Here is a 27827-nt window from a genome sequence, read left to right as displayed (position 1 = left end):
ATTTCTCATTCAGATTTTTGAGTGAATTTTACAGAAGCATGTAGTAATTAAATGGCTTCATATGTTTTTTTAATATATATATATATTTTTTTGGTATAAGTATGGGCTTCAAAGGAATTTTACTAAATGTAGGTCTAGCCCAATTTATGTAAACTATGAAATTAATATGAAAACACTTAATCTTCACATCAAAGACTATGAATCAATGCGGTATCTTATACATCTTGTTGCAAACTATACTTGTACATTCATGACACTTTTCTCTGTTCCATGTGTTAAAAGATTATATCATGATTTTATGTATGAAAAATAATATGACTGATAGATTAGCTCAAAAAACAGCACATTGTATGACTCTTCTCAACTCCACAGCTGATTTTGTCATACCATCAATATGTGGCATCGTGACTGTCAGTTTGATGAGATTGGCATAAGCTGGATCCTCTGGGCCAGTATAGCGCAATTTGGCAGAGAATGGTTCTGCTCCAACTACTCCTGACATACGAGGTTGACAGAGACCTAATGAAAAAAAAGAGAAAGTAACTTTACTTTAAGTCTAGAGGAAATAATCCATACTTTGCCTTGCATTAATTTTAAACCATTTTTTTTCAAAACATACATGTTTCTAAAACAAGGAGAATTTTCTGGAATGACAAGTAAATGTTTTGGGCAGCATTTATCAGAGATTTGAATAGGAATTTATGTAAAAGAATTAAAACAGAAATCATTCATGATCAACTGGATCACATTTCCAGAACCCGGTGATGACTCTGCACCTGAAAATTTTCAGTTACACGTTGCAACTATACATGCAGAGTAAGTGTCAGGTACCATACAAAGGTGCTCAGAGGCATATGCATATTCCTTCCTTCCTTCCCAAAAACAAAGTTTTATGGATGATACCTGATCAGTATTCAACTGCTTTTGGCATATTCATGACTTCATAGGACTCTATAAGGACTCTATAAGCCTCCCTTTCCATAACTGACCAAAAAGTAGTTAGAATAATAGTGTCATAAACTAATTTTGGTTAGAAATATTCTCTAGAAATACTGTGTTCAGAATGGGGCCAGCTTCAAAGCCAGATCAGGTTGCTCAGGGCCTAGTCCAGTAGGTTTTGAATTTCTCCAATGCTGTAGAATCTGTAACTTTTGTCATTCCAGGCTTAGTTTAACCTGTTCCAGGATTAGTCTTGGTTTATAGGACCAACAGATTAAGATTGCAAATGTATGATCAGAGATAAATGAAACTTCCAGATCATGTTGTACACAATCCTCAGAATTGTTGACTTTCACATCATAAGTTAGCTAAGATACTAGAAGTAATATATGCATGACAGTTCACTGTTGAGTCCGTGCTAATTAGCTCTGCTAGTTTGTCGTGTGTAATCCAAGTCATGCATTATAAGGCTAATGTAGCCAGGCTGTTTTACATAACCAAACTAGCTCACCCAGCACAAGGCTGTCTGTCTTTAAAATCACTACACTGCATCTTGTAGACAATGCCCTTACTTAGACAGAGTCCTTTTTAGTGTGTAGGTTTCTTGATAATGCAAACAAAGGTGACTTTAACCTACAGCCAAAAAGTGAAATAAAGGAAGGAGGTAAATAGCAATTCCATTCATTAAGATCCCTAAAGCCCTAATTTAGGAGAAAACTAAATGTTTTAACTAAAATATTTAATTGCAAATGCCAGGGAAATTAAAATGATATTACAAATGAACAATCACATAATTTATTATCTACTGTAAGATCCTACAGGAAAGAGTGGACTTAACACAGCTACAAAGCCAGCAGAGATGACACAAATAATACAAACGGCCTGCAGAGAGGTAATAATAATCAGTGTTTTGTAATTCACCTTGATTATGGACAATTAAGCATTCACCAGATTATACAGTAAAAAAAAAAAGTCTCTGAGATTTCTATGACAAAACAGCATATGCTATCAGACTGTACTCATATCCTTATCAGTTCCACACCTCTGCTTCACAGTCTTATTCTGTACAAGTTTCATGGAAAGTGCTGGCTGGGCAAAGGAGGTAGATTACAGTACCTCTGCTGGCTGAGAGGACGCAGCATTAATTCAATATTTATTAGGTATCAGAGAATCAGATAGAGAGAGACAAAGACAGCATTAGAGAAAGAAGGTTGAATATTATGAATATATCAACCACAGGTCCTGTTATTGGACACCAGTTGTTTTAGTCCTTAGTCAAGGAATAAACTCATTCTCAGGTGTCCAGTGAGGCTTGAATGCCAAATGAAGCTTTTCTTCTGGCTAGGCATTGAAAGTAGTGCTCCCATGTGGATTCTCCAATGTCTAATAGGAAATGAGATGTACTGCAAGATTATTACAGTTGAATTCAAAAGACAACAAAACCCAGGTTTCATGAATTCCAATGCCTGGTAAATACTGTTCTTCAGAATATAAAAATTCATTAAGTGAATAAATATTTAAAGGTTACTAGCAAAAATGAAAACCATTTCCTTCTATGAACTTTTTTTGCCATGCTAAGATATCTTTTGCACTGCTTCTACGAACAACAAAAGAAAAGGTGAGGCTGTAGTGTTAAAACACCTATCATGAAATTTGATTTTGTTAGAATGGAATTTTGGATCCAAAAGTGTCCTAGGGATTTTGCAATAGGTGATGATATCTTACCTTCTGATGTGCTTATAGTTACAATAGGGCTCATAAGTTCAAGACCCTCATTTCCATCTGAATTCACAGCACGAGCAGCACACTGGACACGAGAGCCAGCTTGAAAGTAAATGGAGTCGAGTGTGATCATCTTGGACGAAGTGAAGAAGGTATCAAAGTCGACCTCCTTCATAGGACTGGTCACACCATCAGGACCAGTGGGTGCACTCACAAGCCACCGGTATTGTGTCAAGGTGTTATTGATGTTTTCACTGGCACATATTGAACCAGTCTTATCAAAGTCTTCATATTTAGGATTGCAAGCCTGCAGAACAGGGCAGATATGTAACAATTTATTTGCTTCATGGAAAAGGAATTTTAATTTATCAAGAGTAACAAAACTCAACAACGTGGAACTGATAACTTCACTAAATCTCTTGAGTAATTAACTTATTTCGACAGTGATGCTTTTAGCACTGTTAAGGTAGATTAAAAAGCAGGTCTAACTATGCTTATTGAAATAAAAGACTATTATTTTAAATTACAGTTTATGGGTGAAAAATTAACACAGTTATGAAAGCTCAAACTATACTTCCATCTGCTGCTTTAACTTGAATGTCACCCTTTGATCTAATTCTGCAAATACAGATAGACCAAAAACTTCCTCAATGCATATGGATATTCATGACAGCATTTGATTGTAAAATTGTGATGAAAGAAGCTTGTAGTATTCCAGCAAACAGTATTCATTTTTCAGTTTGTGACATTTACTGAAAACAATGGCCCATTGGTTATCTCAAGTGATTTTAACCTTACAAATTAAGGTTTTAATTTAATTTATTTTATTTTAAGGTAAATAGGAAAGTAGGATGATACAATCGTAGACATTGTGCAAGTATGAAATTTGTTCTTAGTGAGAAACAAATGAAACATCTTTCTATGCTTTTTGTCCCCCTAAAAATTGATTTGCTATCCAGACAAATTATATTATCTTTTAGGACTGTCCTAGCTTAAACTCATGTGTGACTCACAACAAAGTGATTGATAATTACTGTCTAAAATTCAACTGATCCTTTAAACAAAATCCATATACTTATTTTGATCCATCTTTCCACAGAGATACTTACTGTAATACAGATGACAGGATAGCCAGCTACAGGACTTGTTCTGTCTTTGGCTCTAGAAGTATCATCATATATCAAAAGGGAGGCAACTTGAGGGACAGAGGGAAAGGTGACATCTGCCATGCTGTTCATTTCTTCAATATAAACAATGGCCTTCGCTGCCTGATAATGAAAAGGCAGAAAAAGTTATCTGTGAACTTTTAAGCAAATAAGAGAATTCAAGCTGGACCTTGAGAAGAAAAAAAGATCATTCCTAGCTTTTGAAACACTCTCAAGGTAAGTTCTAAAACCTTAGCTGGATGAGTTATTGCGGAAGGGTCAAGGCACTGCAAAGTATATTGCAGACTATAAAACCAAGAGCTAAAATGATTTATATATATATATATATTTTTTCATTTTCCACAACGCTGAGGGTAGCAGACCATTTAACCTCTTGTGCTGCAGCTTTCTTGAAGCACTTCAGTATTCTGATAGAACTCTGAGGTACACTGTTGTTCTTCAACTGCCTGGTAAAAACATGGTGTTTGACATCAGCAAAGGTGTCTGTTGACAGTAATCTCTGCTGTCTGGCTGCCTGGAGTCAGACTATATATGTGATATAGATGAAGGGACTGAAGAGTTAGAAGAACACTTTTTGGAGAATCAGAGGGATATGCTGTTTATATTAAAAGCATGTATGATAGAATGCTAACTAACAAGAATGTGTGGCTACTTCATTTCACATAGCAACAACATAGCTTTGACAGCAGAAGCTATATTTCACCTGACTGCTCTTTTTACAGCATGGGGATATATTATTGCCAGCTAGTGTTTCCTAGAGGACATCAGGTTTCATTCAGGCTAATCTGAAGAAGAGAATCTATCTGGAAAGATGTCTTGAAGACTTCTGTTCCACATAGGCTCTTGTCTCTATATTCCCATGAACCCTATTGACATAGCAAAAAAATGTTTTGGGTAGGTGCTACAATGTCACCCAGAGTGATCCTCTTTGTCTTCTAAACTACAAGCCAAGATGGCATGCATAAATATTAAAATAAGAATAAAGCTATAAGACAGAAAGCAAGGTCTTTTTACCGGATTTTGCTGTTGAGGACTTTGCATCAGTTTGTTACCTGTATTTCAGCAACCATGTTCTCATCAGGCTTCAGGTGAACAGTGAAGGCTTCTCTCATCTCCCTAACTCCATCATAGAGAACTTCAATTTCCACAAAGTGCTGTGTTTCACCCTCCTTAAACTCAATTTCTAAAAACATAATGAGACACCTAAAAATAAATCTGATGTTCATAACAATCTAATTTTAGATCCAGCCACGAGAGACAGCAGTTAATACCCACTTTTCAAATTAAAGATGTTTATGTTCTCTTAAACCCACAGATGTCCCCAGACCTATGTAGAAACCCTGCAGATCATAGATCTTTCTCAAAGGCTTTTGGGCAGAGACACAGATCCTTTTGTTCTGCAGTAGCACATTTCCCTTCAAATCTTCGGTCCCATGCACTGTTGGTGCACTGCACAGAGAGGGGACAATCAAAGGGCTGGAGCATCTCTCCTACAAAAAGGCTGAGGGAGTTGTTCAGCCTGGAGAAGAAAAGGTTCCAGGGAGATCTTCCAGTAACCAAGGTTTGCCTACAGGACAGTTGGGGAGGGACTCTTTGTCAGGGAGTGTGGTGATAGAACAAGGAGTAATGGCTTTAAACTAAAAAAGGGTAGACTTAGATTAGATATTAGGAAGAAATGCTTTACTCTGAGGATGGTGAGGCACTGGCACAGGTTGCCCAGAGAAATAGCAGATACTCCATCCTTGGAAGTGTTTAAGGCCAAGTTGGATGGCACTTTGAGCAACCTGGTCCAGTGGTAGGTGTCCCTGCCCATGTCAGGGGGTTGGAATTACATGATCTTTGAGGTCCCTTCCAATCCAAACCATTATATGACGTTAAAAATTCCCATGGCTTTCAGAAGGAAAGAGCAAGACACTGAACTGATGGAGACAAAGTGACTAGAGTTATCAATATCCAGGCTGATAATTTTCTAATTGCTCATGATTTTTCTCTGCATATATCAGTAGTAGGAAACGCCTCTCCTGTGGAATTTGGAGATAGCCCAATGTTGTTGCTGGATGTTCAGAAATAAGTCCTATCCTTCAGCTGGGTTGGACAACAAAATAACTTATCCAAGACTGTGAAAACACTCCAGAATGAAAGATTGGTCTTAAAACACAGATTAGTATCATGTATTATAACAAACTTTAAAAGACAAAAAATCTGTAGTGCTACAAACTCTATTAATCATTCACCAAACCACATAGGTGGGCTACTAACAGAAAGAAGTTAATCAGCTAAGAAATTTCTCATTCTCTTTCACAGCTTTTCTCCTCATTCATCACTACTGAGGAGCAGTGGGCAGTGAATTGCAGAGGTATAGGAAGAAAGTTTAATTATTATGAAAGTTGAACAATAAACAGAAATAAATTAATTCCTAGATACAGCAATAAGCCATTAACTTATCGAGTTGCTTGAAACAACTCCACAGTCATATCCTATAATAGATGCTTCTGCAGAGTAATGGTAATACACTTCGCAAATATTCCTAAAATGGCTCTCACTCTTCTCCCACATTTACTCAGCTACAGACGTTTTCAAAGGAGTGGCAATTATTTTGTAAATATCTTCATGGATATCTAGCTTCCCAAGAGCAATCTGATACTTGCTTACCACATGGGATCACATCGATATTGAATGATGAATAGTATCCTTTTCATGAAGTTATTTCACCCTTCAAGCATTATACAATAATGTTAATAATAATAACTAATAATCATAGAATCATAGAAATAACAATCCTACAAATAGTAGGATGTATCTGAGTGACCGTACCTTCTGATATAGGGTGATAGTCTTCTCCAGAAGTAGCAGATCCATCCTTTGTATGAACTCTCACAACAGAAACCTTGGAATTATCTCCCAGACGAAGCACTGGGATTTTTACAACTGCTACTTGTCTTGTGTCCTTTGGTTCACTCACACTAAATTTGGTCTCACCAAACTTAATAATAGCTTCTGTAATTAGAGGAAAATATGTTTAGAGCACACTAATGGTCTTCCAAAATGCAACAATAACAAAATAATTTCTTACTGTCTGCATCATCCTGAATCTTTATCAGGGTCTCATTTTGTTCACCAACAGAGGCACCAAAGGAAGAATCACTTCTTGGAGTGCCAAGAACCAGGCGTAGTTCTTCATCTTCTTCATGGTAAGTATCATCCATAAGCACCAGTGTGCAAGGCTTCTCAGTCTCACCTGCAATCATTCTGAAGGTAATATCACGCAGAACTTAGGTGTTCTTTGCTCTGCTACAGCACTTTTCTTCTATTACAGCACGATGTAATGCCTTTGCACGATGGATGCCTTTAAAATGCTGGCAAAGGCATCCACCTCACTATCTTGGCACTATACAAGTTAATGAATGACTACAATAATAGAGAAAGCAGAATGAGTATTCATTACGTGTCTATGGAAGCTTCCTATTTAAATGGAATCCTCTGTTTTGAGATTTCTCTAAGTTTATATTTGGTACATCCACTTCACATGTATTGTTCTTTTTGTTTTATCTTCATACTACTTTTCAGTGACCTCCACACTGTGTGAAATACACAGTTCATATTTCAGAATTAAATACTTGCACAAGGAAACACAGTAATCGAAACTTTCAGTAATAATAATGGTAATTTCGTCCTGAAGTTTTTGAATTTCCAGAATTACTAAGATTTCTGAGATAGTCTCCAATCTTGTGCACCTTCACTTTTATTATTCCATTTTAATGTCTTTAAAACTCCCACTGTTCCAAATGACAATGAATATCTCCTTAAAAATTCTCTGGAGTTGTAAAATGCTCAATTTGAGTACTCACAAATCCATGTATCTAACCTTACTAGATGTTCTGAGACTCTGGGAATAAGGCTTTGTTTTAAGCCTTCTACAAGAACACCAAGAGTTGTAACTGGTATGCAGGCTATCTGTCTCCCAGCATCAGACTCAGTGGGTTCATCATGAGGAGAATGATTTCTACATCCCTGGCAAATGGAACAGCACAGGATGTGAGAGAGACGAGGCCAATTTGCAGTAATTTTATAAATTGCATGAAAAAGTTATCAAGGTTCTTCAAGATGAAAGAACAGATTAGGATGCTGACTGCCTTCATTTACTGTGGTGCTTTTACCCCTACAGAAAATAAATTATTCATTCAGAGAAAAAAGGAAATACAAAATATTCATCCGGCTCATTGTTTCAAGGCAAGCATGAATAAATACTGTACTGAAACTGATGCATTGTAAACAGGCCTAAGGAGCTTATGGAAACAAGATATGATGTTACCTGACCTCTTTGCTACCTCTCTTAATTGAGAAATACTAGGGTGACACTCAAAAGAAAAGGTAAAACTCACTTCCTGGGGGGCCTGAATCCATCAATCTTAACAAGTTGGACTCTTTCCTGGTTTCACAGAAGCAATGGCAAAGGCATGGAGTACATGCCAGCACTAACAGCCGAGGTCCGTTCTAAATGAATGACTAAACAACTCACTTTTCTGAAAAGCTAAGATACGTGAAATATGAAGCTTGTCATTCCTGTGATAAGGGCATACAGAGGATTTCATACTGATGACAGAACTTGTTTAGAGCTTGTAAAAAATATGTGTGTGTAGACTTAGAAGACTGGAGGACTAAACTGTCTTCTGCACAAATAGAGGGAATCAGGCAGTATTCTTTCAAGGTAGTAACACCTGATTTATCTGTGTTTCATATCTGATGTGAGACATTAAACATTTGATGCTGACAAACTAGCTTAGGAAAGCTTCTCTGAAAAACAAACAAACAAAAAAACCCAACCCAACCAACCAAACAATAACAATAACAAAAAACAAACAAACAAAAAAAACAAACACAACAACAACAACAAAAACACAAAGCAACAAAAAATCTCAAACACAAATTAGAGTTGTATCCCTGTTAAAGGATCTACTACTAATTTCAGTGCAAGTTAAGTGTATTTTCCAGAAATCTGTCTAATAAATGGCAGAACTTCGGAAGTTTCCTGTAGGACAGCAGGTCTGTGCTTTTGTCACTGTGTTACTCTGAACCTGCTTTTGCTACCGTGGATCAAAAAGACCCTCATGCTTGATCTATATATAGATATGTCACTTTGATCCCTATTGATGATCCCTCTAGATCAGAACTGACACAAAAAGAGACTATTAATATCATCTGTATGCACTCTACACACTGTGTATGGAAAGATTTTGGTTTTCCAGAGTAGCCTTTTTGGCATTACTTTATAAGACACTTAAAATTAAATAAAACAAAAGAAAATAAAGTAACACAAAACAGTAGACTAGAGGCTTCTAAAATACGATCAAGAGCTTACCAGGAAGGAAGGTGACGATTGAACTGTCAGTATTAGGACGCTCCTCAAAGTCAATCATTACCTGAGCTGAACCTTGCCTTGTATAGCATCTCACAGTGGATGTGTATCGGATATCCCCACTTCTGTATATCATGGCAGAAATCTGTCCATCATTTTCATTGCCTACATATAAAGATTCTTTAAACTGCATCTTGGGCACTAGGCAGAAAAACATAAAAAGCACAGGTAAATTATAATTGGAGAAGTTAACACATCTTTGCCCCCACTACAAATTTTGTTGTGCTATATTGCACCAGCAGCTATTGCATAAGCAGCTAGCCAGCAAGTGATATAACAAACTCAAAGGTGTAGATTCATTGGCTTTGGTGTGATACAAAAGGACAAGTGTTATTTGTACATTGCAGTCATCCATCTCTTGTAAAAATGTGAAAAGGACAAGAAATCAACTCACAATCAGACACTGAGTCATTAATGAAGATGGTTGCCTTGCTGGGTTCTCCAAGGGCAGCATTCATAGGCATCCTTAACACAAGCTCAAACTTCTCAGTTCCTTCTAACACCGGCTGTCCAAGGTCATCCAGAATTACCACACGAAATGTCTGCATACTGACTCCAGGGGCAAAATCCAAATTACGACTGATGCCTACATAATCTACTCCAGCTACCAGTGGGAAAGGAGTTAAAAAATATCAAATACATAAATAGCATTAATAAAATAAAAATATCTAACATATCTAACTTCAGGCAGTTAAATTTAGGTAAATATATTTTTTTATTTAAATGTAATTTTAATATTTGCCAAACATTGACAGTCACATAGAGCAAAAATATCTCTTGACCATCTAAGTTGGACTACACAATTTAATGGGTGGATATTAAGTCACTTTTTGTTTAGTGATACAAGTGTGATACAAGTGTGATACTCCTGATACAATCAGGATTGAATCTATTCTTTTGTAAACTAAAAGTTATTCCAATAAAATCAATCAAGTTTGTTGGAAGTAAGAACTGAAAGTAAGCATAAAGATTTGAGAAAGACTCTAGAGATGAAGCAGCCTTTTGGAAAGAAATTTTGTATTATTCTATAATGAAGTTGGTAGTTTTGAGACTAACATAAACAAGGAAGGAAAAAGGTCAGTGAGCTAAATGCAAGGAAGAAGTGCTATTCAAAGGAGAATGTGCTGTTCAAAACAAGAATGAATAGAAACCAAAAGAATCAAATTCTGCCCAGCCCGTGTCAGGTGGTGTTTGGTACCTTCTACAGTTAAAGACAGGTTTGGCTTGCTTTTATGTTTTGTTTTGTTTTGTTTGCATAGAATCATAGAATCGTTGAGGTTGGAAAAGACCTCCAAGAACACCAACCAACCATTGTTTTGTTCGAAGCAAAGCAAGCCAACCCATAACAAACCAATGAGAAGGAATGGAACAAAACAAGATCCTGACTAAAATATGTCACTGTATATAAAAGCACAGCATTAACGGTGTCTAGGGCTTTAGTAAAAGACTGAGTTTTAACATTCATTTTTAGGGTGACTAAGTGGCAGCAGAGCTGTTGACTCAAAGATTTGAGGGAAACACTTTCATTGACATTAAAAAGGGGTTTGGAATTAGGTGAATTGACAAAATTTGGTGAGATCAAAGGTCATCATCAGATGGACACTTGCCTAGGGTCCTTGATGCTCTAGCCAGGCCTAAGCCTGTAAGGCAGGATGCCAGGACTGGTCGCTCAGTGCATCAGATCAACTGCTTGACACTGCTGTGCTATGTCAAGATCAAGGACCCAGTTCATGGCTTAACAGGCTTTCAACTATGTCAGATCTTTTAGGCTGTCACCAACAGACTAAAGAGCCTGAGGGCTGTGACAGCCTCAGTTTTCAGGTTTGTTTACTTGCTGCAGAATCAGGCTAAAATCCTGGCACAATGAATTAAGATTCTTACTATAAGGCAGTATTTCCCCTCCTTCTCCGGAAATAACTTCAATAGTCAGGGTTAAACAAAGACAGAAGATCATATAAAACAAGTTCATAAATGAAGTAATCATGTATTCTTAGACTTCATCATTTCCTTTTTTATGAGAAAGCATGCGGAAAGATTTTCTACAGGTGAATGTTTGGGTTTTCCACATTGCTCAAGTAACAGTAAAGTTTATACAACTTTACCTCACTGAAAATTAGTTGAATAGATGAACTCTACTGTCTACTTACACTTGGGATAAGCATATAAGCAAGGTTACTGGTCTTTTTGTGATGCCTTTATATGACCGTCTTAGTTTGAAACACCGTGGTTTGTGAAAATACTCTTAACATTTGTATTTGTATGTACTCTAACATCTGATTCTGCAAAGGTTCTGTCAAATCATCATTGAGCCACACAGCTGTAGCAATCCTCTTGCTGTACAGGATACTACATAATTTCTCACTGTCTACAGTAAGAAGAGCAAAGTCTGTGTGCTGCCAGGGGTTAAAAGTCTGTGCCCAGAGTATGCTGTTGTGGCAACAATCAACTGCCTTTGTGGGACAGTGTTTTATATGAATATTTGAAGATATTTCTGTCAGTGTTGGTCCTCATGGTTCCTCCTGTTTCAGTTTCTTGCAGAGCAAACTCTGTAAGTACCTAATTTGTTCTAAGAAGAAAGATCTAAGAGAAAGACACGTATAAATTTCAGCTTATGTAGCTGAATCTATATCAGGTAAGACCAAATGTACTAGCACTTGTTGTTGAGATATATTATGAAACTAGACCAAAACAATTACTTACCTTCTGCAGTCATTAGTTCAGATTTGCGAGACCTTACTGTAACAGAAGCAGCTTTAGACAGATCGGTTCCAGTCCTCCAGACACGTACCTCAACATAGCCAGCACTCTCGTCAACATAGTATTCATCATTTCCAAAGTAGAATGCTGGTTCTGGTGAAAAAAGAATAATATCTATCAGTGTTCCTTTACCTTATCTTGAAGGAAACAAAGGAGCATAACATTAGAGAATGGAGAGACTTTCACTCTTTAGTAACTGAAAAAAAAAAAAAGAAGAAAAAGAAAAAAAAAAACACCTTTGTTTTAAGCTTTAGACTTTTTCTCATGTACTTTTAGCTTAATTTAAAGTATTGCTTTGCCCATTTTAGGGTGGCAATTGTTATATCAGCATTGCGCTCTTTTTCTTGCCTCCTACACTTCCAATTTTGTGTGGCAGAAGGTAGGAATTTGTGTGCAAAAACAAATGCATTATCTCATTAAACTTACTTGATCTGGGTCCTGTGCACAAGCCAGAAAATTCCTTGCATTTTTCACTTTGGTGCAAACAGACAAAGGTGAATATAGATAATGAAAGCTTAACTAGAATGTTCTCACAGATTCCTGTTGTTAAAACCAGACTAAAACATGATATATAACTGGAGCTGCTTTTGGAAATGTTTTCCAGCTAACCAAAGGGGCAATGCTTAATTTTAGTTCCCCCACATCTAACATTTAAAACAAAATCAATCTTATTCCATGTAGACTGGAATGTGAATAGTCTTTTATCTTAATATTTAAGTTCCAGAGTTTATAAAGAAAGAAGAGCAAAAAGCAAAGGAGATTAAGCTTTATCCCACTTAACAGACATATTTTTTTATCTTCATTTTTCCTCCCTTCTTCAACTTTTCCACCCACAGCAATTTTACAAAGTAAACAGGATTGAAAACATAGACCAACTGCATCCTAGATGTAGCTCCCCTTTGCTAGCCTCTCCATTTCTATTTCAAACATATAAAAGTAATGTCACACAGAGCCAGTGCCTCAGATTTTCTGTTGCACAGCAGAAATCATACCCACCTTCCCCAGTGGTTGGGATGTGGTTTGAAGACCTACACAAATTCTCCTTCTATCTCATCATAATTTTGTTATCCTGCTTAGTGGGAATTTGTTACAAACATGAGGTTACAATACCACAAATAAGCTGGAAAACACCATACAGCACATGGCCAACTAGATTTGAATTGACAGAGATCATAGTGATTTAACCAGTGCTTTGTCAGTGGCACTATGAAATCATCCCCTTCATCAGGCATAGAAAAACAGGAAAAATTCAAAGGAAATGACAGGAAAAGTTTATGGATCTACAGAGCTATGCTGAGCATACAGAAAAGGTACAGGTTACCCAAAGGTTATACAAAATCTTAATGGTAGGGGAAAATTTGTCCCATCACTTCCTTGACTCAGTCAAATTCCCCTATTATAAGAATGTTGCAAAACCTTCTATTACAGCAGAACAAATACTTTGGAAATGAGGAAGCTGCTTCTGCCTACAACTGAGCTCAATAAAATACATTGTGAATACATTTTGTCATGAAATTTATGGAGAGGCCTATCAGATAATCAGAGAGAAAAAAATACCTATGTTTTCCTGAAGTGCTTGAGGATAATCTGACTGACTACACAGCATATGACAACAATTTCCTCTGTGATAGATTGCTTATTTTTTTTTATCGAAAACTGAACAATGTAGGATGGGATTTTAATTAAAACTAACCAGACATAATATAAAGCAGTTACTAAGTTGTTAATAAGCCAGAGCTTCATCTGAAAAGGCAACAGTTCCTAAGTATTTTGTAATTGCATGCAAGAATTAAATTAGAAGTTTTGAGAAAAATATTTTTTTTTCTTCTGATTGCAGGATTTTTCCTGTATTTCATAATCAACAAAATAAATGATTAGAAACAAAGCAAACAAACAAAACCCTTAGTAGTCCACATTAGTGGAAACAAAGGCAGCTGCCTCTCTACTTATCTGGGAAAACTAGAACCATGGGTCGCAAAAAATTGATGGAACTGAATGTATTTACTGAATGATAGTGCAGATTCATGGACTTGCTTGAGCATTATCAAGGTCATCAACCTTTTCAGGATGAAAGACAAACCTGACAAATGTGTAGTTTTGGCAGATGAAAAGGCTTTCATTTCCACTTCAAACTTTTTATTCAGCATGATGTGTATTTAACTGTGTGTGTGTTTGTACGCACAGACACACACACATCCATCTTACATTATTTGCCTATAGAGATTGGGTTGTCAGTGATTGAATTTATATTTGGGACTGTGAAGCTCTCATCTGAAACATTTTGAAGACTCAGGTGAATAGAATACACTCTCTGGATCTTCCTCTGTAACTGTTACTAACTTTGACAAGAGTTCTATTTACAGGGATATTTCAGACATACACTGACTTTATGTAATTCTCAGGATGGAGAGACTCAACCAACCTCTAGACATTTAAAAATACAGAACACCTACTAAGATCAAACAGTTATGAATATGCTAACAGTTAGAAAAGGTACTTAAAATATCATCACATCTGATACATGTCATGTCTTACACAGATATTTTTAAAGATTAGTACACTTGAGTCTAATAATCCTCTTCTTTCTATAATGATGTCCTGATAGTTCCAGAATTGATCTAGCCTCAGTCCCACCTTATTTTAATCACCTAAGTGAGAGGTACTCACGTTCACAGCCTTCTTGCTCTCAGTTTTCAGGGACAGAGACAGGCAATTCCAGAAGGTTTGCCAGCATAATAAACATGCAGGAGGAGATGTGGAATGGAACACCCACCACAGTGAGTACAACCTGAGATCTAGAAGCATTCCCTTCTACTCAATGATTATTCAGGAAGCCTACATGACCAAACTCAAACCAGATGGAAGATGTAAAAGAAAATGTTTTTGGTTTATTTTAATGTTATCCTAATGATTTATTTACTTATTTATTTTTTACTGCTGCTGAAAAAGAATCCTCGTGCACTGTTTATTCATGTAGTCACAGACAAACATAAAAATGCCTAAATCCTAAATCAGGTAGCCTTGTATTCCAGTCTGTTTTTCACACTTTTTGAGGCATGTATCTTCAATGAAAGACACATTCTGTATGGTTACTCATCCTAGGAAACAAATCCTTACAAATGTTTTGAAAGCTCATTTCCTGTAAGCTGTGTTAGTAGCTCCCCAGGGGAAGTAGCAAAGCCAAGCTACTAACAGGGAAAGCATTGTATTTCTCAGGTCATGGCTGGAAAACACTCTGCTCAATGACTGGGGCTCACTTACAGCAGATCTTTAATCTGGTAATCACTCTGCAGAGAGACCACTGCAAATTTAATGGTTCCTCTTTCGGAAATAAGAGGAGTTTTTTAAAGAGTTTTTTTGTTCAGACCACAGATTTCAATGGCATGAAGTTACAATAATCAGAGGAGAAAGGTTAGGAGCTTTAATCCCAGGTTTCTTTCACAAAATGCATGAAATCTTTGTCTTGCCTTTGTATTTATACGGTCAGGAGTGTATATCAACTACAGCACTAGGCAGTAATCAAACAGGAAAACAAACACACTTCTCATGCTGCTAGAAATGGGTCTGTCAGAAAACCAATGAGATAGCATGAAAATGTTTATTTCCAAGGGAGCTTTTGTTTTTAAAATGATGTCTTTACAGACTACTTTAGATCAACATGGTAGAAGAGTATAGTGTTTGCAAGATATGCAAAGTGCCACAATCTGTTTGGGTTGCCAATGCAAATAATATGGAAGACAGGGTATGTGGAAAAAAAAAAAAAAACACAAAACAAACAAACATAGAAAAGAACACTCTTTTGTACTGACACCAGCATAAGCCTCAATACTGAAGTGATTTTCAGTGATCAGTATTTTCAGTGAGAGATACATATATTCCCAGGAGGACAGAAACAACAGAAAACAAAGTAAAACAAAACAAAACAAAAACCAGGACCTGTGACTCTGCCACATAGATATCAAAGCTAGGAGAAGCAGTTGTTAAAGCTGAACACATGCTTGATCTTTTCTGGTGATGTTAAACCTTTTCTCTCTAAAAACTTTTTCCTTCTTGGTTTCCATGCCCAGTACAAATACAGCAACGTAAACGTTATGAGTTGCCAGAGCTATTAGAAATCTATAGTGGTAGTCCTGAAGCTGCAAAACAATGCTTTGTAAGCTAACCAGCTTGTTCTGGTGCAGTCTAGACATGCTAGTGAGTTCAAAGGAATGAGCCCTGTTTGCTGACACAGATAATTAGCTTAGACCTAACAACAGACAAACAGGGCCACATTTCCTCTGGACTTGATCTGGTTCAACCCAGATAATCCACATGCTGCTAGACAATGCAAACTTGCATTTCAGTATCACAGTTAGCATTAATTGATGGAGCTGGGGTTAGTCTGTATTTAACACGGGAGACTCCACCCTTCAGAATGTGAAGTAGGTGAGCTGCAGATAGATTAGTTAAGAACAAGAGCTCTATTAACTTACAGAAGAAATGTCCATTTACTGTTTAATAGAAGTAAAGATTAACCTGTGTAGTCTCTCCCATATATTCATGCTAATGGCAGGAAAAGAAAAGCTTAGAAGAACTGTTCATTTTAAATAGTTTATATTATTATATTATGAAAGAGGACTTCAACATCTGAAACTTGGTAGCACCACTCTACAGCTATTTACATATACTTGAAGCTATGCAAGCAACTGAGCTTGCATTTAGCACAATGAATTTAATTTGCCAAGTCATTTATTTTTGTGGAATGCTGTAGAAGCAGGGGTCAAGATTACAGTCAAAGCTCAATTCTAGATCAGGTACCTACTGTGCAAATGCCAATAGCTTTTTATTTGATGTGGTCAAAACAGATTATTTTTCAAACTCAGATGTTGTAATCTTAACAGCTTTCATCCTCTTAGCACTGTTGTCATAACTATTGTAATCAAAAAGTAAACTCACCTCAGAACCAAAATTACCAGTCACAGACAAATTGCCACAAACATTATCTCAAGGAAATAATGTCTGCATTTCCATTTGTTTCTACAGAACATTTCTGCCCAGCACCTTAGAATATTTTTAAAGGATAATGAAAACATTATAATATCTAAAATGAAAAACTTTGAAGAAGGCAAACTTTACCAGATCCAGTCTATTTTCCAAGAAAAACACGTGAAACTTTTTAATCCATAAAGATAAAGGTAATGCCATACATTGACTGTACTGTTTCATTCATGAATTACTCTCATTTTATGCAACTTAATCCAGTAATTCCAGCAAAGTGTGTATCAAATTCAATAGCTGCTATGAAAAACATTACATATGATTAATTTTTAATTAATGTATATGATACTTAATTGTAGCAAACATGAACTTTCTCTTTCTGTACCCAGGTTTCAGTTTTTCTATACACAGTACCATCACAAGACTGCTTTACTGCCTTAGGAGGCGTGGAATCCACATGTAATCCCCCTGCCACATGAATGAGTTAAAACCAAGTGTGAGCACAGGAACATAGCAGAGGAAGTAGACTACAGGTCTAGCTGCAGTACTAAGGGCTGAAGAAAGGTGTCTATAGCAATATGCCATCTCTGGTCACATACTCTTTACTTTTCTTGGCCACATGGGCTGCATGGGCTGCAAGGACATCATTTAGCATACTTTACAGCCGGAAGAACTGACCTAATTCTGATTTTTCTTGATGTCAAGTTGCAATTGTAATGGTTCTATAACAATTAGATGAGCTAGAGTATACCTGAATCGGGAACAATAAGTTCATCTGAGACTGTTAAGACATACCACAGCTCAACTCCTTCAACATGTGTACCTTTAACCTGAAGATGAAAATTTCAATAATTATTTAACTGCTTTGTACAAGATAGTAATGAACAGTCTCAAGTTGTCTCTCAGCTATAACTGGCATTCCAGGAGAAAGGCTTACTATTGCAAGTGTCCTTCTCTAGGAAGCAATTCATTTACTTTGGTTGGTTTGCTGAGAAACACTTACCTTTCCAAAATACTGAATTCATATGTATGTGAAAAATTTAATAGTAGTAGAAATATTGTTACAATCATTGCATACGTTACCTACCGGCCTTGATATCAGGACTTCGGGGACACACCCAGAAGTGATTGTATTGACTGTGGCCACCGTCTGACTTTGACACACATTTTTTTCTACTGTTAGACCTCCTACAGAGCACAAAACCAATTAAGATTCTTCTACATGTTGTACTTTCAAAAAGAGAGATTATTTTTGTATAAGAGGTCTGGGAAATGGTATCACTAACAAATTCTCAGCAAACTGATGCAACAAAGACAGGAAGATGGGAAGGCTTGGCAGTAGCATTTAAATATGCCACACACAAGGTACCTCACAGGTAGGCCAAGCGAGAAGGAGCTCAGAGTCTGTGATTCTTATGCGAGATAACACATAAGGACTCCTACAAACACAAATGGAAGGGGAAGCCAAGCAGCATTTTAGAAATCAACTTAGAGAGATACAGTATGTAGCCATTTCTAAATAAGTTTTTCATATTTTAATCGAGTAATTAGTTTACTTCTGGGTCTTGCAGAAAAAAACAAGCTGTAAAAAGGGTTTGAGTGTAACAAGTATATTTACAAAAACAGAGGTGTTACAAAATAAAGCCAGATTGTGCATTTTCTGAGACTTTTTTTTTTTTTTTTAACCAAATGAATTACAAACATGAATCTTATTGAAGTAGCAAATGTGCATGGTTTCATTGACGGACAAATGAAGAAGGGAGGTATTATTATTAGGACTACTATTATTACAAATGGTGAAGAGAAGAGGAATAGCATAACCAAGAAACGTAAAAGACATTGCTTACCAGGTGGCTGTTGTTATTTGTCTGTCATTTCAGGCACAGCTTGTACCACATTTTAAAAAGAAAGTTATAATTCTCTCCATTCTTGGGGATAGTTATTATATTTGTTCTTCTGACTATACATATACACAGGTTTTTCTGGACTGGAGACAGCTTTACCATATTAGAAGATTGTCTAATAAAGACTGTCGCAATTGCACCTTTATCATTCAATCTCAATATTAGCTTGTTTAATTGGCAGAAATAATTATTTCCAGGCTTTTCTGCCTGAATATAATGAAAACACAGCTGGCCCAATGAGATCTGAGAAGAAAAACGTAACAGAGACCTTCCATGCTCTGTGTATTGGAGCTAACACTAAGAATGGGACTCAGCAGAGAAGATATAACAGAAATTAAAATAGAACAACAGCCAGACTTAACAGACCACAAAAGCAGAGTTGTAATGACAAAAAATGGACCCTGCTGTTAAAAGTTCTTAAATTCTCTCCTTTGGACTTATGACTGTGTATGCATGGGAGAGAGGAGAAAAGAGTTGCCTGATTGACAGTATTCTGAGATAACTTAAGTTATTCCCTTGAGAATTTACACATTCAAAAGGAGAACTGGCTACTGTGTTACTCAGCATCCTTTGGGTCTTCAAAGACTGATGAATAAAATGGCAGTCTCAATACAAGGAATGTCAGAGAAAGCAAGATGATCTGAAGAAACCTTAGGAAAACTGAATGCATCAAGATATTCTACACAACTCTATTACTCAAATCTTAAACAACACTAAGCACTTACCAGGACACTAAATTCACTCCTTACAATTGCAAGCAACTAATAAAAAATGCTTAGCTTAGAACGATTTTCTAGGCATTCAATACATTTTCAAACAGTGTATAGTAAATAAAAGATCTGTAATATGAAGACCAAAGCCATAACAAGAAACATGCTGCATGAAGACAGAAGGACATTTTCAAAGTACTCTTGAGTGAACTGTTATAACACAACAATCCATTAGTCTCCCTGGAAAACTTCAGCATGTGTAAGAACATCAGCTCATTTAACTCATTCTGGATTTAACATAAAGTATAATTTTCTACAGTTCATATAATTTTTAACTTTCTGCTTATTAATTATTTTATGTTCTTTCAGTACAAAACTTAAAAGCAGTCCTCTATTTCAATACTCTCCTAGAAAAAAATACTGTATTTCACATAAAACTGTAGTAATGTAGTTAATCATTAAGAACCTACAGCAGTGAAGGCTTAAATGTATGATTATCTAGCATCTGAGTCCTCTGTCCTAAAGGAGCCATCCGAAATAGATCATAGAATCATATGGGTTGGAAGGGACCTTAAAGATCACCAAATTTCAACCCCCCCTCTATGGGCAGGGACACCTCCCACCACACCAGGTTGCCCAAAGCCCCATCCAGCCTGGCCTTGAACACCACCAGGGATGGGGCATCCACAGCTTCTCCGGGAAACCTCTGCCAGTGCCTCAGCATCTTCAGAGTAAAAACTTTCTTCCCTATATCTAATACAAATCTACCCTCTTTTAGTTTAAAGTCGTTACTACTTGTCCTATCACTCGACCCCCTGACAAAGAGTCTGTTCCTATCTCTCCTGTAGGCCCCTTTAGGTACTGGAAGGCTGCTATAAGGTCTCCCTGGAGCCTTCTTTTCTCCAGGCTGAACAACCCTAACTCCCTCAGCCTTATTTCATATAAGAGGTGCTCCATCCCTCTGATCATCTTTGGGGCTGTGACATCTGAAGATATGACAAGGTCACACTTTATCCTCCTTACCTATCAAGGGAACCTAAATCTTAAGGTTAGAATACATACATAGCTGTTAAGCAGATAAGTGAAGATGATATTAATTCAACATCTGTAGTTCATATATGTATAATGCATGACTGTGTGCCTGCATACACACATAGAATAAACCGTCAGCAAGAGATGATGATAGAAAAATATCAATGTGCCTCGTTTCCTCTTTAAAATGTTCTACTCTAAGATATGAAATAAATTTATTTCTATGATAGAGAGCAAACAGAGACTAAAATTTTAAGGCTGTCACTGTAAATTAAACATTTTTTACTCTGTGGAACTGGTAATAATAAAAAACTAGAAGTAGAGAAAAATGGGAGTATAACGTGTCATAAATTGGATGTCTTCCACTCTTTCCCTTGATTAGTTGCCAATTTGGCCATTTTCCATAGATTGAGGAAACAGGAGGGGTCACATAGAGATTTTACCTAATGAGAGGACAAAAGAAATTGAAAGCTGCTCAGAAGTGCCAGAAGCATCAGACCCAGGGGCACTGTAAAAATAGAAAAGGAAGTAGTCAAAAATGGCTGTACAGAGCACAAATAATAACTAACTTGTAATTTTAGTCATCTTTGGAAACAGGTGAAGGATACTTGGCCAAATCATGACTCTAGTCCATAAAAGAAGATTAGGCATGCTCTGCCAATAGTGTTTGGATTGTAATTAAATTGGACAAATAGACTGAGAGATATCAGTTGTGAAGATCATCCAGCCACTTGTTCAATTTAAGGTTATGGCATACCTATGGCCAATGGGAAAAAGACACACTTGAATGCTTGCCTTGGGGGCCAGTGGAAGTAAGGAGATTCTAGATAGTCTTGTGAAACAAGGATGCCCCTCTGAAAAAAACATGTTAATAATAGAATATTTAATTATCATCAGTTTGAAATTTGGCTCAGTGCACACACAGAAAAATAGCTTACACTGTTTGCCTACCAGGACACTTAATACAAAACATAGATTTATAATGTAGCATTACACTGCTGACTTTTTGCCTCTTTTTAGGCTCTTGACAGTAAATATCAACGTGACCTTTACTGTCTGGCAAGTTGGACAAGTGCTAGTGGCTATCGATTTCCATGACATGGTGTATGACACCGATCTCCACAATGTGGTGTAAGGATTTCCAATGGTCATTTATCTGTAGGGGGCGTGACAGCAAGAAGGAAATTCCCAGAAGACTAAAGAATGTATCTGTTCTGTTTGACCTTCTAACATTGGCCTTCTGCATTGTCATGACTGGGTCATATCATCATCCAGTTTACTCAGCTATAAAATGTTCCCACATGGTGCTATCCTCTATCACATGGATGATATAAATGATCACTTCAGCCGAGTAGGTATAAAGAAAATGGAAAGGAAATCTCTGACATAAATCTGAGTCCTTTGCCTTCCCAGCCTTGATGTAGAAATGTCAAGAAGAAATATGAATGGCTGCTTGCCCATCTAATGTGAATGAAGTGGAACAAATGTATTTAATGTACTTCCTGCTGTGAACAGCATGAGGCTTCAACAATTCCACTAAGGAAAGAAGGCTGTTTCTCAGCCCGGCAATAAGACTGTGTGCTCTCATGGCAACACTAAATACAGTAGCATGGAATTAAAATCACTTGGGAAGACAAAAAAAATTGATAAAAAACTTGAAACAAACAAAATATTCTTCAAGTATTCTCCTGTTGAAAACAGCTCTGCATTCATTGCACCTTTTCTTGTTTCAAAATGTGATTACAAGCCAAAAGTTTAAAATTTGTACACAATCAAAAAAAAAAAAAAAAAAAACTAAGTAAGAAGAAGTCCAAACCAGCAACCCAGAAATCAAACATTTGACTAGGAGACTGAAGAAGTTCTGATGACAAGCCTTTCTGGAGGGGCTAAGGCATTTTGCATCACAGTAGTTGCACATTATACAGTAACACTCTCAGTGTTGCTCTCTATTTAAGAGATTTCATTTCAATAGTGGATTATTTTTAAAATCAGAATTATTTTATGAATCACAAATAATGGTGTATCTCTGTTGTTTAATGGTATTTCATAGTAGAAGCTGTTTTAAGACAAAAGTAGAAAAAAAACCTGTTTTTATACCTGTCACCATTTATGATATTGTTATGAATGGAAAATTAGATTTCTAAAGTTAGGTTTATATCTACTGTCAGATATTCTTGTACTCAGATGCAGCATGTACCTGAGGTGATTGATCTCAAAAGCTGGTATACTTCTCCCAGGATGAGATGGTTCCTGGGAGTACAGCTCTCTTTTCATTAACCATAGAAGGAACCTGACATAACCTGCTTGCATGAGATGTCTTAATGGATAGATAGATAGCTAACATCAAATGAGCTTACTATCCACCCCAGAAGTGGATGATTTACATTGGTCTTTCTCCTCTGTGTTTTTCTTTCAGTGCTTCATTATCTCTGACTGCAACAGATCTGTTTTTATTTTTTAGTGCTTAACCTGTAGCAACACATGTAACTTTGTGTCTGATAACTTACTTTGTTGTGTACTCCGTTAACTTAATCCTTTAACAGTCTTACCTGGGACTTGGACAAGCTTGAGAAGTGGACCTAATGAGGTTCAACAAGTCTAAGTGTAAGCATTTGAAGAAATCACAACTTAATAATATGCTGTCACATTTGTCCAAAGAAACTTTGTTAATTAGAAAATTAATTTAAACAAACAATAATATATCAGCAGATGTGAAGTAAAAATATTAATGTGGACTACAGAATACATTATTTATAATGTTATAAAAATAACATTACTACAGATTATAGGCATACTATATGTTCTATAACTTTTGTTCACCTCTATCTTACACTTTTTCTAAAGTAAGTTTGTGTTTGGTACGTGATCTGTTACTTTACATGAACTGGTACTTCAAACTGTTGTATTCATTAATGTTATCTGATTACTCAAAAAGCCTACAGAGAAAACAAAGTCACCTCTGTTATAACAGAGGATTACACGTGAGAAGTTTCAGGTAGACTGAGTATGGTGCAATTAGATGGGTGTCAACTTCCTGCCTTTAAGAGCTACCTTTTATATCCTTAACAAGGGAGAAATCACTGTGCTGATAACAGTCTCATTTGGCACTACACTTTCCAGAGAGTACTGTAGTACATAATTTCTCATATCAGTCTTCAGGAAATATGACAGCTTAACAATAGATTTATGGCCTCAAAGAGAGGACTAAAACAGATCCTTGGTTTTCCTTTCACAGAAATTGCAGTTGAGATGTCATCATCTGATCTCCAAGCATAAATAAGGCCAACTGTCACAGGAAAGATTTTTGCTCCTAGAGCTGCCACACCAATGCTGGAGACACTGAAGGACAGGCTTAAGGCTGTAATAATACTTATGCATGTTTTCCAAAGAAGTTGATGAATCAGCAGTGTGCTGATTTTATTCTTCCTTAGTCACAGAACTCTAATTCACCATGAGAAATGTCTCTTTCAAAGCAACACTACTGTCTTTTGATTATTTTTTTCAAAGACATAAGAAGCATACATGGATACTTCTAGGAAGAATATGAACACAGAATCAAACACAAAGGAATATAACCTGCCTCTTAGCAGCTGCTACGTGGTTTCTGGTTCAGCACTTCTAATCTGGCCCTTTAGAGCATGACAATCAATGGGCTTTGTGGATACAACCTCAGAATCACATGCATAAGGGTGCCCATGCCACATGATATTTTGGGTTACACCTGTTACTATGATAGAATGGAAAGGCACATCTCCTCACTCCCAGTTTGCTCATGATTTTTTTAAATCATAAAAATTCAGTACTAAATAATACAAAAACAAAACAAAACAACAACCAACCCTAGCTCTCTAATACTATTTTCACATATCTTGATGGAAGCAGCAGGTGTTTTAACCACCAGGAGTGACTGCAACTTCTACATGACAGTTTGAGTGTGAACCTAATTTTAGGTCTTGTCCTGGAATGGGAATAAATATCACTTTACAACATTATGTCTTACCATCATCCTTGTCAGGTACAATGGTAATTCGAGTGCTTGCAAATTCTGTACCAATTCTTCCACCCATTGGCATGCTTAGCAAAACATCAAAGGTCTCTGCCTCTTCATACAAGGAATCATCTATGATGACTACCCGACACATTTTTTCTCGTTCATCTTTGTCAAAACGTAGAACACTGTTGTGATCCTCAGGCCTGGATATGTAGTCAGAGTATGAAAGTACAGAGGTTGGAGCGGTGCCAGATGCTGTTCCTGTGGCATAAAAGGAAAACAGTCACTACACAAACCCTGGCTATTATAATCCCCTCACAGAGGCTGAATTTTATTTTAATTATCTTTTTATTTCTGTTTAGTTTTAGGTGATAGTATAGGTAGAAATGTCTAAGCCGGCTACATTTCTGAGATCCCTGGACACACTACTTCTACTATATCATACAACGTATGCATACGGACCCTCAAATTCATTTGCAGTTTTTCAGTCAGAAGGAATATTGTAGTTTATCACAAAAGATAAAGACTGACCAAGGAGACTCTGTGAGGTCTAGAAATTAAATCATTTAGTTTATTAAGTAGAAGATGTCAGTGTATCAGAAATTAACTATATCTAGATGCAATTTGATGAAAACAAATGAAACTGTACTCTGTATCGGTATAATTAATAGGATATTGGTATATAGAGGAAGGAGAAAAACATTAGCTGAACAATATTATTTTATACCCATTTTTTCAAGCAAGTAAGGGCTATCATGGACACCCACCGCAGTGCTTTTAATTCTCACCACTTTAAAATATTAGAAATCACATATAAAAATCTTGCAAAAAGATAAAAAACATAGATCTCTTTAACCTCATAATAACAGGCAGGTATTTGGAACATGATCACTTTTTGTCTATATTTAATAAGACTGTAAGACAGATTGCAAAGATGAATACATTTCCAATGGAGACTGAAGATGAAGTCATTAACATAATTTCATTATGCAATAGATGGACCGATTCTTTTTGCTTTTCTGTCTGTTTTCCACTTTCACTTCTTTTTCTATTGTAGATTCTGTTACCTTGTTGGGTGTAACAGATAACCATCAGTTCCTGGCTCACATCTCCACTTCTTCTGACTGGAATAAATAACTCACCAACATCTTCTTCAATAGTATATGTGGACTGAGGAATAAAAACTGTTGATTCTGCAAAGGACGGACACATTTATTTATGTAGATTTATGGCCTCAGAAAGTCACCTGTGAAATAGCTAGTTTAGCATTTTAGTATAAACTTTGAAATCCACTGCTACTCATAGCATTTCCCCTCCAGTTAATTCTTTGGAATATGAACATATTGCCAATACAGTTCTGGAACAGTTCTTACCATCTCCTGGATCGATAATCTCCACTGTGGATACATCTGGAAATTCCAGAACCGCCATGACAGGCTCAGAAAGAACAATTTGAAAAGACTCAGACTGTTCATGTTCGCCATCACTCAAAATCCGTACTCGCCATGTAGCTAAAGTTTGGCCAGGATTAAACTGCACCTGCTTCTGTGCTTTTCCTCTGAAGTCTTTATCTTTCTTGGCAGTACCATCTCTGGTGCTAATACCTGCCCAAATCAAAGATTCAGGTCATTAAAAACACCACTTGTATTTTTCTCTCATTACATCATCTTAAAATAAATAAAAAAAAAAAGCTTAAAAAAAAAAAAAGCTTATTTTTTGCAACAGTTCTTGTTGCTGAATCAATTTTATATTGGTGTCACACATAGCAGTGGAAGCCTCAATTAATATTATGAAGACAGAGTTAGCCAAACCAAAACTAACTCCTAGAAAAGCTAAATTCTCTGAGCAGATTATCAGGTTTCCATTTCTTTGTAATTCACCTATGCATGCCCAAAAAGACCAACAGATTTTGTTTCCCCTTTAACGTTTTGGGTTCTCTTCTGTTCCATATCATCTAAATAACATGTTGCCTGAAACCCATGATAATATTTATTTCTCTTACAAAAAATAAAACACACCTGGGAAGTCCAGCCTTCAAGGGGAAAGCTAAGAAAAACACAAAGACACAAAGAGGTAAAACATAGGGAACACAGATGATAGAAGATGTAAAATCTGAGCCCTTGTGGTAATGGTCATTTCCACTACAGTAAGCGCTTTTTTAAAAAAGATATTATTATTTTTTAAATGATTATCCATTGGAATTAATTTATAATTATCCAGTGTAGTTATAATATTTATGAATTTTCAGTGTTTGCATAACGATGATCATTAAATGCAAACTTTTCAACTCAAGTCAAGTTGAAAATGCAAAGCCACAGGGTAAAATCCAGTAAGGTTCCTTCCACCAAGACCTTACAGCCTGAGGATCCAGGCTGCTCTGAAATGGCTTTTTGTTGGTGTTTCCCTCCCAGTTTAAGGCTGTCTGACAGCCTTTTATATTCTTTCTGCTCAGTAATTCCATTTTGCAGGATTAAGGTAGTCAACCAGAGGCAAGTTATTTAAACTTTCTTGTCAGATCTTTTGCTCTGAGTCAGTTCAGTTCAGAAACTTAATTTGAATCCATAGGTAGAACATTATGTAGAAACTCTTTAAAAGGCAGAAGTCTATCCAGTATCTGTTAACCACTAACAGTAGTTAATTTAAACCACACGTCCATAACTTTGTGTTTCATTCATCATTCTCATTCTTTTACTTTCTCTTAAAAAAAATATCTATCAAATGTGATAATGCAATCTTTTTTCACCTTTTCACTCCCCAGACACTGCAAACAGCTTTCAACACCTCTTGTATCAGCCTGAACTGACTGCCAACATTAACTGAAGAAAATGAGCCTACTGCTTGTAGCTGCTAACCAGACCAGTTCACAATGCCCTGAAAATGATGTACGTTTATTGCAGCCTTTCTGGTTGCTACAGCCATTACAGGGAAAATAAAATCTGGATGGGAACTGTAGTCTATGAAAAAAAATACAACAGCAGTATCAACCTTAGATATCTGATCATAAAATAATCCTTGATTGCACACGTGATGAGTAAATATTGCCATTCATTAAAACTTACCACTTTACTCATGGATTAGTTAAAATCTGTACAAGTCTTCTAATTAACCTGTGTGCTACAGGTTAATTGCTGTTTATAGATGACATACATATATGTATACACATAAATACATACACAAGTGTATGAAAGGTGGCATGAAAGGATGTTCAGTCCT

The 27827-nt window shown here is 36.4% G+C and overlaps 1 protein-coding gene across 1 annotated transcript in view; it reads right to left on the bottom strand.

Moving 5' to 3' along the window:
- Positions 1–27827, bottom strand: part of FREM2 (FRAS1 related extracellular matrix 2) — a gene marked incomplete at both ends in the record, with an annotated part of 121607 nt that overhangs the window by 22261 nt on the left and 71519 nt on the right. The window contains 12 exons of the mRNA XM_084283665.1: positions 388–519; positions 2665–2968; positions 3771–3929; positions 4880–5010; positions 6642–6824; positions 6901–7065; positions 9187–9384; positions 9638–9847; positions 11944–12093; positions 24624–24875; positions 25682–25807; positions 25988–26218. Coding sequence (XP_084139791.1) covers positions 388–519; positions 2665–2968; positions 3771–3929; positions 4880–5010; positions 6642–6824; positions 6901–7065; positions 9187–9384; positions 9638–9847; positions 11944–12093; positions 24624–24875; positions 25682–25807; positions 25988–26218 — 2241 coding nt within the window. The remainder of the gene's footprint in view (positions 1–387; positions 520–2664; positions 2969–3770; positions 3930–4879; positions 5011–6641; positions 6825–6900; positions 7066–9186; positions 9385–9637; positions 9848–11943; positions 12094–24623; positions 24876–25681; positions 25808–25987; positions 26219–27827) is intronic.

This window comes from Netta rufina (genome assembly GCF_964035555.1).
Source record: "Netta rufina genome assembly, chromosome: 1".
NCBI lineage: Eukaryota > Metazoa > Chordata > Aves > Anseriformes > Anatidae > Netta > Netta rufina.
This window is presented reverse-complemented; position numbering and strand designations above follow the sequence as displayed.